At 38.8% G+C, this 17,497-nt stretch overlaps 1 protein-coding gene across 1 annotated transcript in view; it reads right to left on the bottom strand.

The window, feature by feature from the left end:
- Positions 1-12,764: 12,764 nt before the first annotated feature.
- Positions 12,765-17,497, bottom strand: part of LOC108444160 (potassium channel subfamily K member 2) — a 63,806-nt gene continuing 59,073 nt past the window's right edge. The window contains exon 7 of the mRNA XM_017725155.2: positions 12,765-17,497. This exon is cut by the window's right edge and continues 320 nt beyond it. Within this exon, the coding sequence (XP_017580644.1) occupies positions 17,488-17,497 (10 nt within the window). The 3' untranslated portion in view covers positions 12,765-17,487.

Genomic DNA, 17,497 nt, shown 5'->3' on the forward strand with positions numbered 1-17,497 from the left:
ATTTAAGAGATCTATAATGACTCGCACTTGTTGCATAATCTACACTCAGAGCTGCTCAGGAAGCATCAAATTAACGGTGTATGACGGATATGAAGATGCTGCTGTTGTCTGGAGCTTGGATGAAAGAAATAGAAAAACAGAGCATTTTTCATCAGATGAAGAATATAAAGCCTGCCGGACTCTGAAGGGGAAATATGAAGGACGCTGAAGAGATGGCTAAGCAATGCATAGCACTGATATCATTGTTTTGAGCTGAAGTGATAGCTTAGCTTTGATCCAGACTCTGCATAAAGTGATAATTTGGCCAAAAATAACGAAATGTACACAGCAGCCAACCCATCCCGTGAAAAGGGCCCACAACAAAAGCTCAGCCATGCCATATGCCCTATCATGCTTGACTGTTAATCATATCATTCCGCTCCAGCCTTGATCCTGCTCTCAAGTGCCTGCTGCGTCCAGGATGGAAAAAGCAGATTTATTCTGCTCCACATTTCCAAGATAAAGCCATACTGTAAATGCAAAGACTGAGCCAAACACTGAAAAAATATAAGAGGCTCCTTTTTTTTTTGCAGTTTTATTACAGTGCACAAGCTTTTGGTCACCAGAACAAATGATGCTATTTACTTGGGTAAAGCCTAACATTAGAATAAATAGGAATGATTATTCTAAGAATTAAGCAAGATTTATGACTTTCTTTTTTGCAGTTTATCAAATTTTAATCACAATTTTCTCATTTGCTGAAATCTGACTATAACGTAAGGTCTGTTTCGTTTTTAAAAGCAGTGCATTTTGTTACATCAATACAAATGGAGAAAACAAGCTCCATCGGAATGGATTTATCGCTTCCGATAAGTCACCATTATTTTTATTGTGTGAAAGCATGCTGACTCATATTGACCATGTGCTAACCCTTAAAAACCTTGGGCTCATCCAAGCAGCTGGCTAAGGATCTGAAAATAAAGCTAAATGGTCTTTACAAAACTGGAAAAATGCATCGAAACATTTGGCACGCTCTTATCCAAAGCAACTTACAATTTGACAATTTTTTACACAAGTAGGCAAAGGTAGTGTTAGGAGTCTAGCCCAAAGGACTTTTGTTGGTATAGTACACGGTGTTTACCCAGGCAGGGATTGATGAGGGGAACTGTGAAAGTCAGGAAAAATCTGACCAGATAGGCAAAGCAAAACCCCCACATGACGGCAAAGGACTGACATAGGAATGGTGGCCCATCATTCTACTGTTTGATGTATTTGGACAAAAATTATTTGTACAGATTGATTGTTGTTGTGATCAGTAGACCATGAACATCTATTTAAACTCAAAGCATTAATTGAGCTAGTAATATATATATATTACTGTGGGCAGACATCATATTAAACCCTATGGATTAGGTTCACATGCATGTGAAGGCGATAAGCAAATACTTTTGGCAGTATAGTGCATACATGTATGTATATATATATATATATATATATATATATATATATATATATATATATATATATATATATATACACACACACACACACACACACACACACACACACACACACACAAAAAAAAATCATAATTTTTAGGATACATTCTACTGGGAGGAATATGTGCCAGAGCCTAACCCCTAAGTTTAAACTTAAATAAATAATTAATTTTCAGTGCTGTGTATTAACTATCTTTTGGTTTATTTTGAAGTTGAAATGTTTTAATTTATCATGAGTTTCATTTTTAAACATGATTTCATGTCACTAATGAAACACAAATAATTTTAGTCCATAGGCTGAGCCTTATTTTAGCCACACCCCTGCATTTTTGAAAGGAAAGTGAGGCTGCATCCCTGTCCTTCATGGCCACATGGCAGTTAGATCCCACTGTTTTGAATTAAATGTGTTCCAAAGTCTGAAAAAAAAATCAGCGTGAAATATTAAGAATCGTCAACACTGAAACACATTTTCTGCAATTAAGTAACTTTTTGGAGTTTAAATGAAAACTGTGGTGATTTTATGTGTGTGCAGCTGTTCCAAGCTGTGTTTGCCACTCGTGTACTGACTAGTGTTTTTGAGTTCCGCTGAAAACGAGTTGAGATTGCCACTACAGAAACAGTCACTACCCAAACATTTGGCCAGGATTTGGTTGTTTAGGTAGTGACAAAATGAAGTAGTCAATCATTTGTCTTAATAAAGAAACATAACTAAGGTTTATGGTCTCTCAAAGTCCAAGTCAGTTAATAGTCAAACATGTTTTGAACTGTAAACCAATTCGTTCAAATTTAGTAGATTCATTTTTTTCAAAAGCATAGATAAGCAGTTTTAAACCGTTCTAGGGGTTTTGGACAGCACTGTAAGTACATAACACATCTCCTGTGGGGAATCTGTCAGCTGATCATGTATCTTTGATTATCTAAGAGGAGCGAAACGAATGCCAAGTGAGATGCTGAGAGCTTGTGATTGTGCAGTTGTCATGACTCATTTGCTAATGTACGTGTGAGGCGTGATTACTGGTCTCTTTGTCCAGCTTCTGACATGAGCATATGGGGTAAAAATTGGCAGGAAGATGGAAAATGAGTGAAAATGGCCAGGAACTGCATCTATTATCTTCTTTTTTGTCCTTTAAATTGGTTCTCTCATGCTTCTTCTACTAGATTTCACTATCTCTGTCTACTATTTTAATACGAGGTACTCCAAGGGCCTTTTATAGCACATCGTACACATTATATCAGTTCTAAAAATATAACTCTAATTTTGTTTCACAAGTTTCTTTTTCAACCCACTTTAACTGGGAGATTCATAAGATTCATGCCTATTTTCTTATAACACTATTGAATAGTGTTTTCCACTCCTTTGCAATGGTCTTCCATTCATGTAATGTAATTACAGTGTAATTACATTGATTAACGGGAATGTGTGCTAGATCAGTCAAGGTCTTCTTCAAGTCGGATCTATTTATAGATACAGTGAATGAGCTGTCGGCTCAAATTACTGTAAATAACCTGACCACGCTGGAGTTGAGGACATTGGCGGCACGTGAGCCACATTTGAACTCACGTGTTCACTGTTTTTGTCCGGGATGTGAAAGGTCATGTCTCCTGATGTCTGCTCCTGTCAGGTGGAGGTTATTCGGTGGCAGTGGATGTGCTGATGTTGCAGACTCTTTTCAAACAGCTTGGTGTCAGAGCTAAGACTCAGACAGATGGTGCTGTCTTTGAATGTCATAGAAACATTTTAAAAACAATTTAGGTGCACCAAACACATACAAAAAAAACAATTAAATAACATAATAAAATCACTGCACTCAGTGAAGTATAAACACCCATTCTGTCCCCCTGCATGCATGGGCGTCCACTGAGGTCTCAAGTAATGCTTGTTTCTCATTAAGTTGGCTTGCCATGACCAAAAACTTTAATGCCTCTAAAAAGCTCCTTTTCAGAAAGTTACTCCATGAAACATTTATAAACATGTTTAATGCATGAAACATTGCTTTACAGTCATTTTGAGAAGAGTTTGGTCTCAAATGGTCAAATTTTTAATAAATATATTCATGTATTTTATATATGTATTTTATTATGCATTTTCCTAATCTCTTGTATTTTACCAACAACATATACATATACATATACATATAAAATATGCATTACATATAAAATCTCATTACACATGTAGGATAACCGCTGATTTCAGACCATCCCAACCTCTGGTTCATCACCGCTGCAAAGATGAATGAACTATTTCTGCCCAACCAATCCGCATGACTTTGTGCATTTGAATTAGGCAGAAACTTTCAAACATCTGAGAAATTCTATTGTCTTTTATGTTCAGATTACAAAAAAATAGCTTGAATGAACATTGAATGTGTTCTCCTGGACAGAGACAAATGTGAGTTTAGACATACAAATTGTGTTCTCTATAAAGCATTGGGGCATGTTACTGTTATCTGGCTGCTGAAGTAACATTTGAACTTTTTTCCAGAATGCCCTTTTCCCACTTGGTGCTCATTGAAACACGTGAAGTTCTGTTGAAAGTGTAGATTGTACATTTTAAATCCATACCACAGTTGAGAGAAATACCCCTGGTCTCCTGGGTAGTCCCATATTTGCTGGCTAAGCCAGCATTGGCTGGCTGCTAACTTACTCACCGTAGTGGCACTGATGCCTGAATGGCAGTAAAATATTTTGTTTACCAATTTCTCTTTTGGAAAAGGTCTTTTCTAGTTTGTTAATGCACTCGTCCACAAATTAAGATCTCACACATCTCCTCTTTCCTTTTTTGCCTTCGGTTTGAGAAATATCTCAGTATCCTGAGCACGCTTACAGTTGCTAGGTTATGAGTGGCCAACTGGGTAAACCAATTTGCCAAAGTGCCGCCCTGAGGACCCAGACTAGGAATGCATCCAGCTTTTTAAAAAGTATTAAAGACAGAAGCTTGCTGATTGTGAAGCAGGCTAAATAGTGATCTTTCCCTGAATTTGTAGTTGGGCATCTGCTTTTCCCTATTGGACATCATCATGTAATGGCTCATTTTCAGGCACTCCACAGAATTTAGATTTTGAGAAATTCAATGGGTCCAAAAGGTTAACTGGGAGTCCCCCTGTATTTCATACCTTGCATATCAAGTTCTATAATTATTATTTTTTTTATTGAAACAAAGAGAAAACAGTCAGAAGTGCACACTTGTACCTGTTATTCTACAATATAAATGTATATGTATACAATATAAATGTAATTCATTGTGTAACTAGGCAACTGACAGTCATTATGTAACTACATGAATAATTATGTAATATACATCAAATGACAAATGACAATGCTAACCCTGAGGCATCTAGGAACCAATCACAATCCAATTGAAAGAAGGGGGCTTTCGTATGGGATGAGTTTTACTATGGCGTTGATGTTGTCCAAATAGCCTGAGGAGGTTCATACTGAGCACTTGTACAATTACATAAACTTTATGCTCATTTAAACCACTTACAGTTCACTGCATTGATCTGTAATGATTTACCAGTGAAATCAATCACTTTGAAAGCAGATGATTCTTTTTGAATCACCCTGTATTAAGAAAATGCAGCTAGGCCATAGATATTGAGCTACCAAGGTTACACCCCATGCGAATAAAGCTTTATTCCAGAATTGTGTGAGATATTCAAGGTTTCAGGGCTGGAAATCACTCTGAGACATAACACAGAACAGAAGGTTTAATAGAAAAAGAGCTTTATTGTTTTGGGTTATTTGAAAAGATTGATGTGATTTTTAGATACAAGAATCATCGACACGTCTTAAGACTCAGTGGAACTGAACCGTCAGATTTTCCATTATGGCTGAGACACAAAGAAATCTGATCTACAAACACTGGCAATAAACATTAAACATGCAGCTGTAAGTAAATTAGTCCATTCGCACAGAATATACACAGGGATTGAGCTCAGACGGATAGAAAGTCTGCACAGCGAAAAAACATCTGCCAAAGTCTGCCCTCATGTTTTCTCTAATTACAAAAGGGCGTTGAAAGTGTTGGGATGACGTGTAGGTCGTAAAAACCACAATGCGCTCAGCGCCTACATTCGTGAGAGATCTCAACAAAGCCCCAAAAATGTCTCTTTGTCTGAGTTACATTCATTACAATACACTATATGTCCAAAAGTTTGTAGACACCTGCTTCTCTAGCGTTTCTTCTGAAACAATAAGGAGTTTGTCCCCCCTTTGCTGCGAATATTTGATTGTTGTTAGATGGTCAGTTCTGGAGCACTATTACTTCAGAGTATACAGTTCCACTGCTCCACAACCAATGCTGGCGGGCTTTATACCCCACTAGACAGCTGAGGTGTCTGGAAGCTTTTGGACACAAAGTGACGTTACTGGCTTTAGAGTAAGTTTTGGATGCTAATCACCAACAGTTCAATGAAAGCTACTGTTAAACTGGGACTAGTAAGGCCTGTTTTGAAATACAGGGGGAAAGCTGGACTTTAGCAAAAGGTTTCAGAGGCAAATTGCATGACTGCACACAGATTAAGTTGAGTCTTTGGTTAAATTCTTTCAGGTTTGATGTTTTCAGTCCAGGATTTGGCCTAAAGTGATAGACAGTTTTCCCTTTAGCCCAGCTGTAGTCAATGAATCAAGACATGTTTGATGTCTGATGTTTTCCTCTCTATTTTTGCTGGAGCTAATGCAATCATCTGGTAAATGAAGCTTATACTCATTTAATTAGCATCCTATGACTTGGACAACAGTGTGGACATAATTTAAGCTTCTTAATTGAGTGCCACCAATGTTTATAGTGATGTATTTTTTGTCAATTTTTATAGATGTGGTCCTATAGTATCAGAAACCACATAAACAAGTCTATTGGAGATGATGTAACATGCCAACGTGTGATGACTTAGGCATGCCATTTGCTAGAGATGGGAAATCGAGTCAGCGACTTGGCATAATTTGAACCGGAATTCCCCTTGACAGACTCTTGACTCATACTTGAGACTTAAGACTTGAAATTTCTGACTAAGAATGAAATACAAACAAAACTAATTAAATTGCCAGCCTAAATTGCCAACCTTACTGTGGTAAATGACTAAAACCTTCAGTTTTCAAAGATTAAGTGTGACTAACAGCAGCATCAGGTTTGGTGTGACTTCAAATAATGAGACTATCATTACAGAAAAACTACAAATGAAACTTCTCTACTAAAAATTCTCTACCAAATATCCAAGACTCGCACCTCAGAGACCCGAGAGTCAGTTTGGGCTCACACCTCAGAGACTCAAGAGTTGACTCGGAGTTGCACACCAGGGACTCAAGACTAGACTCTGACCCTCTTTTCCGAGACTTGAGACTGAACTCAAACACACACCCCAGAGACTTGAGACTGGACACTGACTCGCATCTCAGAGACTTAATAATCAACTCAAACTCACATGTCAGAGACTTGAGACTGGACACTGACTCGCATCTCAGAGACTCAATGCTCAACTCAAACTCACACCTCAGAGACTTGAAACTTAACTCTGACTCACACCACAGAAAATTGAAACTCCACTTGGTTTCATGCCTCAGAGACTCAAGACTTCACTTTCACTCACCTTGACTCAAGACTTAACTCAGACTCCCACCTCGAGGACTCAAGGCACAACTTGGATTTACACCTCTGAGACTCATGACTCAACTGGGACTCACGCCTGAGAGATTTGATTTGATTCTGACTGGACTCAAATTCACAACTATGAGACTGGAGACTCAACTCAGACTCACCTCAGTGACTCAAGACTCAACTTGGACCCACACCTCAGAGACTTGAGATTAAAGTCAGTCTCACAAATCAGAAGCTCGCTACCCCATTCAAGACTCAAAGGTATGAGTCTACCTCAAAGACCTCAGACTAATCTCAGACTTACCTAATAGCCTCACGACTCAACTCGAATTTGCACCTCAGAGAATCGAGACTCAACTCAGACTCATACCTTAGAGACTCGAGACTCAATTCAGACATACCTCGAAGATTTGTTACTCAACTTGGTCTTACACCTCTGTGATTCGAGACGTGACTTTGACTGTCCTCAGTGACCTGAGACTCAACTCGGTCTCACACCTCAGAGGGTGAAGATTTGCCTCTGACTCACACCTCTGGCATTCGAGACTCAATTTGGACTCTCTTCAGCGACTCAACACTTAACTCGAACTCACAGCTCCGTGACTCAAGACTCAACTTGGATTCTCCTCAGAGACTCGAGCCTCAACTTGGACTCTCCTCTGAGACTCGATACTTAACTCGAACTCACACCTCAGAGACTCGAGACCGGAGTCACATGAAGCAACTTCTTAAGATCTTTGCACTCATAACTGCTTCTATTACTTGTTTGCAACATTAGCCTCATACTTCCAATGCAAAACTGAAGAGCCAAGCATTAGACACCAAACACATCTCAGCCGATCGACTACATTTTTTATTTAAATTAAAATTAAAATTTAAAATTGATTTTGTCCTGCACTTTTACTTTAAACAGCTCCTGGAACTAGGCTGAATTGTATATTATAGCTATTACACTGAGGCAGAATGACTCGCCTTCCTCAGACATGTCATTACTTTGTCCTTTTTTCCTCCAACCTAAAGCAAGCCGTGTGTAGAAGTTTGCTTTCAGACAGGTTCCAGTGGGCAGAATATAAATTTATGATGATGCTCGTGCACACGCACAAGCCCCCGGAGGCAGCAGACTTGCTTTTATGTAACAGTAGGTCTTAGCCGGGCTACAGTCTCTCTTATTCCACTTCCTCCGTGTGACAGGAGGGCTTGTTGTCACATCACATCAAACATCAAACGCACAGGAAATCATGGGAGCGGGTTTCCACAAGCTTTTAACATCACCCTGCCTGAGCCTACTTAGTTAGGTTTTGTGGGCCAAACCAAAGTCAGAGAACCTGCCTTGGAATACATGCTACATACTTTCAAGTTTATGACTGAGTATTCCTTTCATGTACTCATGCTTTAGATCGGATGGTTGGGAATCTTTCGCTACACTCTTAAAAATAAAATCACACATGGTTCTTGGCTTGGATGCTTTTAGGAAGAAAGTTTGGTAATACTTTCTTTAAATGTCATGTTTGTAAGCATCTTTAAACACATTCATAACATGCTATAATGCATTCATAAGGCATTGTAAACATGGCTCTAAATATTTATAAAAATGCATTAGACGTTACAGCCATCCTTATTATGCATTATAGATTGTTAACATAATGCATTATAAGTACTGCTCATAACAAATTGTAAGAGCTCATAAGTGAAGTGAAGCATACTGTGAGTAACACTGTACTCCAGTGTTAAGAGTGAGGCTTCAAGTTAAAGTGTTTACTGAAAGATTTACTGAAACACTAAAACACACACAGTAAAGCTCATTACAGGCTTCAAATGTCAGAGTTTAAACTAGTGCTGATGTCAGTGTTTTACCCAATGTGTGTAAGTCAATGTACACCACTGTTAATGTGCACCACCGTTAGCCTGGCACTGAATTAAAACTGCATATCCAATATTATACTGATTGTGGCATCTGAATACTCCGGACTGAAGCCCCAAAGATGCAGCCCTAACAGCACCAGCGGTGACAAATAAAATATTGGAAATCTCAGGGCGTAAACACACTTTGGATTTGTCTTTACACTCTCCAAGCTGGGACTGACTTCTTTGGCACTGACAGTATAACATGTTATTAATACTACTTATAATGCATTATATTAACAATTCATAATGTATAATAAACATGGCTATAAAGTGTAATTCGGTGTAATTCATTCGTATAAATATGTTTATAGATGCTTACAAACACAACATTCAGTGAAAGTGTTACCAAAACTTTAATTGGTATGGAGCCTCTACCTTTAGAGTCAATATTTTACCATTACATAGGCTGTAAGTACATCTAATACAATAGGAAGATAGTAGGTCTGGAAAGCTATTAGACCCAAAATTATTTCTATAGATAGCTATATGATTTCCCATTATAATTTACCAGAGGGTGCTGTAATCATATCCAAATGTAATGTTACACATTGTCAAAAACATTAGCAAATTCCCAAACATCCGTTCTGCACAGCATGAAAAATTATACATTAAATTAAACTGAAATTCATTGAATTCAGGAGAAACATGATAGTGATTAAAAAATGTTTAGGACTTTGGAGATAAGACATGAGTAAAATGCTAGTGGGTTAACACTTTTCTGAAGGGCAGCATTCATAAGGCTAGACATCACCTACATACGCCTGTCAAGAAACTGACAAAAGCCTAAGAACAAGCTACAATTGTCATAAAGGCTGCTTTTTATGCCTTTTGCTTTTTCCAGCAAGTGCTATCATAAGGCCAGCTGTTTATGACAAAAAGGCATTTATAAAGGCTTATTCCAACAAGCGTCACTTATCCTAACTCTTTCTGAGGTGAAATGATATAAAAATTAACAAAGGCAGCCATTACAACAATTGATTTTATTTTATTCTATTTTTTACTGCGATGAGCTTCTAACAGAAGCCACTGATTTTATTAGAACTATTTTGATTTTTGTTCTAATGGGTCTCTAACAGTAATCAGTGAATGTAACAGTGTAAAGGCCTTTTCACAGTGCACACAATATATTGGAGTGATATATTCATAGAACAATAAATGAATTTGATCACGTGTATAACTGATAGTATCAGGATTTTTTGGACGGCAAAAATGCAACACTATTTCTGATGCTGTTTGATTTTTAGCGAACTTTTGACAGTGACAAAAACTCACTGACCAGTTACGGTAACTGTTGGCATGGCAACAACAAAGATGTTAGAGCAGCTGTGCCTCATATGTTTTTAATAAACACCAGAAAGATGTGAATCTCCAAAAGCAGCTCAAACTGGACTGAGCATCTGAGTTAAATGTGGAAGAAAGCAACGTCTGAGTGAAGTAATGAAGCTCTTTGCGCTACATTCACTTTTCCAAATTGGATAGTAGCCCAGTGCCACTGTTTATTTATGGATCTCAAACCTCGTATCACCAAGATTATAACTTTACAGGAGAAGGAAAAAACACTACTTTTAATGTAAGTCAGTGGAACCAGGCTTTTTTCCAAGTAATTTTGGGTCATTTCAGTTGGTCCAATCATCATGAAATTCACACAATGTAAAGGGCAACAGGTATTTTCAAATTATTTAAAAAAACTGAAAAATGATACAAGATTTTGTCCCGACAGCAGTGATATGATTTTTGTATAAGCTACACTCTAAAAAAGGGTAGTTCTTCAAAGGTTCTTTAGTAAAAGCGATGGTCCTATTTAGAACCATGAGTTCTGTGTAGAACCTTTTGCATGTTAAAATGGTAAAACAGTTCTTCCAGTTGATGGGGAACGTGCTGTGTATGGTTCTATACAGAGCCTTTTTGAAAATGGTTCTATATAGCACCAAAAAACATTCCTTCTATTGTTACAAGCTTGACATCGTAACAATAGCAGAACCCTTTTCAGACAGGTTCTATATAGAACCAAATACAATACAATTTCCATGCAAAGAACCACTTAAGAATGCAATTGATTATATGAAGAATTCATGGTTCTAAATGGACAAATAGATACATTCCTTTACTAAAGAACCTTTGAAGAACCAAAATTCCAAAAAGAAATGAGTCAAGTCCGGTGCATTTTTATGATGCAAAAAAGGTTTTTCTTGCCACTGTCACCTTTGGCTTGCTTATTCAGGGCTTGAACTCTTTCTGGAAAGTTGCTTTGTGATGACACCCATTATAAAAACGACTATACAAATAAATCTTAAATCTTGATGCTAGTTGGAATAAGCCAGTATACACACCTTATAGGTTTATGTCCTTTGTTATCAAAACCATATGTAGGTTTTCTGGCTCCTCAGGACCCTGCACCACATGATGTGGGGGTTCTTTTAACTTCAAAAAGGTTCTTCACACTTGCACATATAATATTCAAAAAGAACCGTCCACTGAAAGCCTTACATTAAAGAACCATCCATTGAAAACTTCACTTTAAAGAACCATCCATTGAAAGTCTCACGTTAAAGAACCATCCATTGAAAGTCTCACGTTAAAGAACCATCCACTAAAAGCCTCTTTACGGTTTTCTGTTTTTTCTATGGCATCGCTCCAAAACAACCCTTATTGGCAGCTTTATTTTTAAGAGTCTATACGGATGAAAGCGAATCTTTCAGTGTTCCTAAAATTTTGCAGCAAATGGGATTAGGCCAATTTAACTAGGGATATGACTCCTGTGCAGTCCTATTGTCTAAATATAACAATCCCACCTGTTTTACTGGACAAAACCACCAATCGCTTCACTACATCCCAAAAGGCCACTTCCTGAATTTGGCATAAAGCAATATAAATTATGAATACATGGACACATGATTGTGTGTTAAAGTCACAAAAATGTGAACATAAAAGCATAAGCAACATAGAAACACACAAGTGAGATATGTAACACTGACACTTTTCTCAAACCCCGTTACATAACATGTCATAAGCATGTCATTGCAGATGGCATATGCTGTCATGACAGATTATGCCCATTCATATAACTTTGCCATGCTACCAATGTTTCATGTCATGACATCTTGTGTCACACATATGACAGGTTTATGGCTGGTGATGTTTGTGTTATGCAGGAGGGTCCAAGTGAAGTGCTACCTTTTAACCTTGCCATCCATAACAGGTCAGAGATATTTACTGTAATAATAACTGTAGTATGAAAATTATTAATTAAAAAAACCCTCAACTTTGCTTCACTTTCAAATGTGAGCAGAACTACTAAAATATAAATATTTGACAGCTTTTGAAAGCTAACAATATCCATTCTGCATCATGGGCTTCCACATTCTGAAGTTACGCACTGGAAGTTGGTCTTTCAGAGACACCGAATGGAAAACAAGGAAAAAAGCAGGATACCTACCAGAAAAGCGGGGAAAGTATTCAAGTAACATTCAGTAACACCTCTATTGCCACTTTCCCTTCGCTTTGCATATACTTCCTTCAAAACACATATTAGTCCCATTCAAGACAACATTTTAAATAGTAGCATACATCAGATGCAGGTTTCCAGACACATTGTACATTGAAAAACGTGATATGATATGATGTTGGTATATATGTAATATACTGTATATATCACTGTTGTCAGAAGAAAACCTCGTATCTCTAAAATGCTAAATTTACAGGAAAGGAAAAAACCTACATCACTTTCAATGCAAGTCAATGGAACCAGACTTTTGTCAGTCGTTTTGGCCTGTTTCTTTTAGTCCCTTCTTCATGAAATTTACAGACAATATAAAGGCCAACAGGTATTTTGAAATTATGTCAAAAACTGAAAAATGGAGATGCAAGGTTTTCCTCCGAAAACACCGTATATATACACATTCATTTCCAGTAAAAAGGGCCAATAACTACAAATGATTCATTTTCCAGAGATATTTCCCAGGAGATTAGATACATAGAAGGTATAACGATTGTGAAAGTCAAGGGGAAAAAAACAAGTTTCCAAAATGGAATAAAAAAATAAAAAATAAAAATAAAAAATCTGAATTGTAAAAAGCAGGAAATGCAAACAACTTCTAAGACTGAACTTTGCAGGTATGGAAAAATAGCCTTGTAAATTCCTTTTGAAAAACTGAATGTGAGTCTCCTGAAAAGAAAACAAGCTGTAATAAAGGCTAAGATTTGACACATTGGTGATATTATATTTAGCTGTTGTCTCATTTTTATATTGTTGCTGAAAAATGAGTAACTTGTACTTAATGGCTGTTTTGACTAGCATTATGTAATGTGAGTTTCAGTTTTGAGGGGGTTGTAAGAATCGTAAGATTGTAGGATTAGTTCACCTATTTCTATCCGTTTCATTTATGGTAGATCATGTCACCTCTTGAGACAATAAGAATCCAATTAAGTAAAAACTGCCTACAAATAAATCATCCAATACAATATTTACCAATCTCATAATGGGAAATATCACATTGCTGTCACTTGTTAAGATACCATTTCTTATCAGTTTAAAATAAATATGTATTTAGTGGTGGCCCATTAAGTTGCTTTAGTGGAAAATGATTTGTAAAAATGAAAACATCAAAGATAATTGATAGCAGTGTGAGAGGAGTGTCCGTATTGGCAGAGTGTCATTTCATGGTCCCAGCCAGTGGTTCTCAATCTCAGTTCTGGAGCTGGATAATGAGATGAGATGAATCAGGTGTATTAGAGAGCAGGAGAGACTCAAAAAGCACTGGGATTGATGGCCACTGGTCTAAGAATATCCTGTGATTATTTTGCCCTGTTGGTTTCTGCTAGGAAGGCAGCTACAGGCTGCAATTAGTTAAGACTGTGGATACTAGGCATGTATCATATTCTAGAGCCAAGCACACCTTCATTGTTGTGCTATAACATATATTTCCAAGCGAAACGGCCACATGGCTGAGATAAGGCATGGAAATAAATGGAATCGTCTTAGTTTTAATGAGAAACGCCACCGAATCTGTTCTACAGCCAAGTCTCAGAGTTGCACTCATAGCCTGCGGGGTGAGAAGTGGGTGCGAGTCAGACTATACTCGGTTGCCATGCTATAGTAACCATGGTAATCCTTGTGGGGATGGGAACCTCTTTTTTGGGCAAGAGGATCACGTCCTGTTCCCAGATCACCATGGCAACAGCAGACCTCAGTGGTCCTCTGGTTAGCTACTTGGAGTTCAAAGTTCGAAACTCCTGCCCCATCTCCACTGACCGGGGGGCTTTGCCTTCAAAGCAAAGGACAAACATATTAAGGTGAACTGTGAAATTTTAAGACAACAACCAAGCAGATGTTCCAGAATTTGATCAACACATGCAGTGAATGTTCTTTAAGAGGGAGTTTCCATAGGAATTAAGGCACTTTCGTTTTTTCTCTGACAGTAAAAAGCTGCAGGATTAACGAACATTCTCTGGTCCAGCTGTCCTCTCCATACCGCGAAGTGACCAACAAAAACTAGTTTGGCCTTGAGAACAACGAACACATTCACCTCAGTACTTTCGCAGAACATCAACCGGTGACTTGAAGTGAGTTCTCCATTGAGTTCCAGCACGTCCTGTCGCTCATGGCCTTGTTTTTAGAGGAGAAAATAAAAGATTCTTTGCCAAGTCTCTAAACAGTAGCGAGTAGAAAAGGCAGAGCAGACGCAGTCCGGTTCATCGTTGATGATACAGAGTGGCATAGCGAAAAAACCTCTTCATCTGATGCAGACTCGGGGGCCTTTGGGCTCATTTAGTGGGTTTCTCAGAAAGGGGGCAGAGTCAGGGGGCAGCACCTGTGCAGGTGAGTCAGTCTCATGATCTCTTGTGTCAGTATTTTGTATTTGTCCTTAAACTGGGCTGGTGTGCAGGTGTATTGGTCCCTGAATTAGCAGTTTCAGGGTTGAAGGTGCATTAGAAGCAAACCTTTGTACCGTTGTAACATTCGGCTTTTGTCAGATTACAAGTTTTATCACTCAGTTCTGATTTTTCCACTGAGATCTTTCTTTCTTAATGGCTCCCACCACATAATCTGTCATTAGTGTGAACCGACTTGTGCAACAGTGAAAAGGGGCATATTTGCATTCCAGTGGAATGGTCTATAATGACTGTCCTCCATTTGTTTTCCAAGTCAGCCACTGCTAACATCACATAGATATGTGTTAACTGTATTTTCATCCAATTGTTCTTCCCAATTTGGGCCAATTCCATGTACTGGTGAGGTGTCCCATGATTGCATGAGGCTACCTTTCTAGGAGGGTGAGGCCTAGCATGAGATACGTGAAGCCCCACCACACCTTTTCAAACTGCTGCTATTGCAACACCACCATCATCTCAACATGCTTGAAGGAGAACACTAATGGCCAATTCTGTTATATTAGCTAACACACACCCACATTGGTTAGCATCAGGATGGAGGTACAGGGAGGACCGTTCTACCAAACCAGAGAGCGTGAAGCCAATTATGATCACTTGGACTTGGATACATGGCCATGTGGCTGTAATGAAGCCAAATTCATGTGTTTATGTTTCATTGTGCATCATCATCATTCAGTTTCATTAGATGTATTAGATAGAGGCTAAACATTTGTCCATGTGGCTCTTCTCACATCTTTTCACAACAACAAAACACACGAACATCAACCTCATTTCAGCGCCAAATTGAAACTGAGCAACAAGGCTTGTAATGAGGACATAGCCTTAGTCCTGTAATCAGAGGGTCTATCTGTGAGCATGGTGGGTTTATCTATGGAGTAGGAGCCCCTGCTGAGTGGAGCACAGAACACATTGCCCTAGCAAATGCAGCACCTTCTCTCCATTCCTGACGCAATTTTCATCTCCAGTTCCTTCCTTCGCTCTCCTCTCACCGCATCATGATCTCCTCTCTCTCCCCATTATTTTTCTCCTTTTAGAACTGAACCCCCCCTCGCTTTCCCCGAACCCCCTTCTTAAAGCCATATTTTGGTGAAAGATCATATTTGCTCAATTTTAACCCCCGTACCCCAAATGTGGCCAATCGGCCATGACATGTACGGCGTCTGAAGTTTGCTTCTTTGGGCTGAGTCACAAGATGTTGTGGTATCTATCTTTGGGAGCTGTTTGTTTGTTGAAGTCATATTGGATGGTTTTCCTTATCGAATTGAGAATCATGTGAGTAACAAACTCTTTCCTTTTTTTAGTTTTATCTTTCTCCCCGAATGTTCTCCCCAACTTAGTCATATTCAATTCCACCCACTAGTAAGGACTCCCCCAAACATACAATTAGGTCTAGAAGGACGAAGGCTAGCACAGGCTTCCTCCGAGACCTGTGAAGCGCTACTGCATCTTTTCAAGCTCTGGATACGAGACTGGTTGAAGCTCTGCCCCAGATTGTCTCCAATTGGCTGGCGCATTGGTTATGGAACCATGTGTGAAGTTTTTCAGTGGACCATGGGGCATAATTTTCATGAGTTGGTGTCTGCTGTCCACCAACACATTTCCTCCTTAAAATAATTAGCATAGTATTGGTACATTTCTGATGGACAGCATGACCTCCTTGTGAATGCAACCTTAGTTTTGCACTGGAGGCTAATGTGGCTAACATGTAATCAATAATGTCGGCTATAAAACAACTAGAAATGTGCACGTCCTGAAGGAAATGCTATGGTTGCTAAGGTTTTGCTAGGGGTTTGGCATTGTATCCGTTGTGGTTGCTAGCTGGTTACTGTGGTGACCCAGGTGGTTGCTACGGTGTTGCTAGGTGGTTCCTATAGTAACCCATGTGGTTGCTAAGGTGTTACTAGGTGGTTGCCATGGTATCCGAGATGCTTGCTATGGTGTTGCTAGGCTGTTGCTATGGTATCCCAGGTGATTGCTAGAGGACCGCTAAGTGGTTGTTATGGTATCCCAGGCAGTTATTAATGTGTTGCTAGGCAGTTGCTATGGTACCACGTGGCTTAGTTTTGCACGGCAGACTAATTTCTGCCATCGTATCTTCTCTTGGTATTTAATAACTCAGTTGGAAGCCTCATGCATATTTCATACAGAGATAGGAAACCATGGCAGCTCACAGAAAGCTATGATTATCTGTACCAAAATTGCTAAAAATGATTTTACTATTGCCAGCAGGGATGTGCATATGGTAACACATCTGGGAGTAGATTTTAATGACCAGCTTTCTTTTTTGTAGGCCCAGTATTGGTACTCATCATGTTAATGACACTCTATGATGTACTGTTATCTACAGAAATGGACGGGAATGTGCTATATAGCTAAAAACCTTAGTAGAAGCCTAAATTTCATCCATCATCCATGCAGTGTGTAGATACAGCTTCTACTGCTCGTTAGCCACATTACCCTCGTAGCTCCACTGCAAAACCAGAGAAGGAAACTTCAGACACCAAGCATGTCTTACCTAACTGACCACATCTGAGGCAAGAAGAACGCTCTAAATTTCCTATGCCGAACTCTCTCTTCACTCCAGTCGCAGGGCTCGTGCTCTGTCTCTCTCTCCCTCTCTCATTTCAGG

Source organism: Pygocentrus nattereri, chromosome 4 (assembly GCF_015220715.1).
Source record: "Pygocentrus nattereri isolate fPygNat1 chromosome 4, fPygNat1.pri, whole genome shotgun sequence".
NCBI lineage: Eukaryota > Metazoa > Chordata > Actinopteri > Characiformes > Serrasalmidae > Pygocentrus > Pygocentrus nattereri.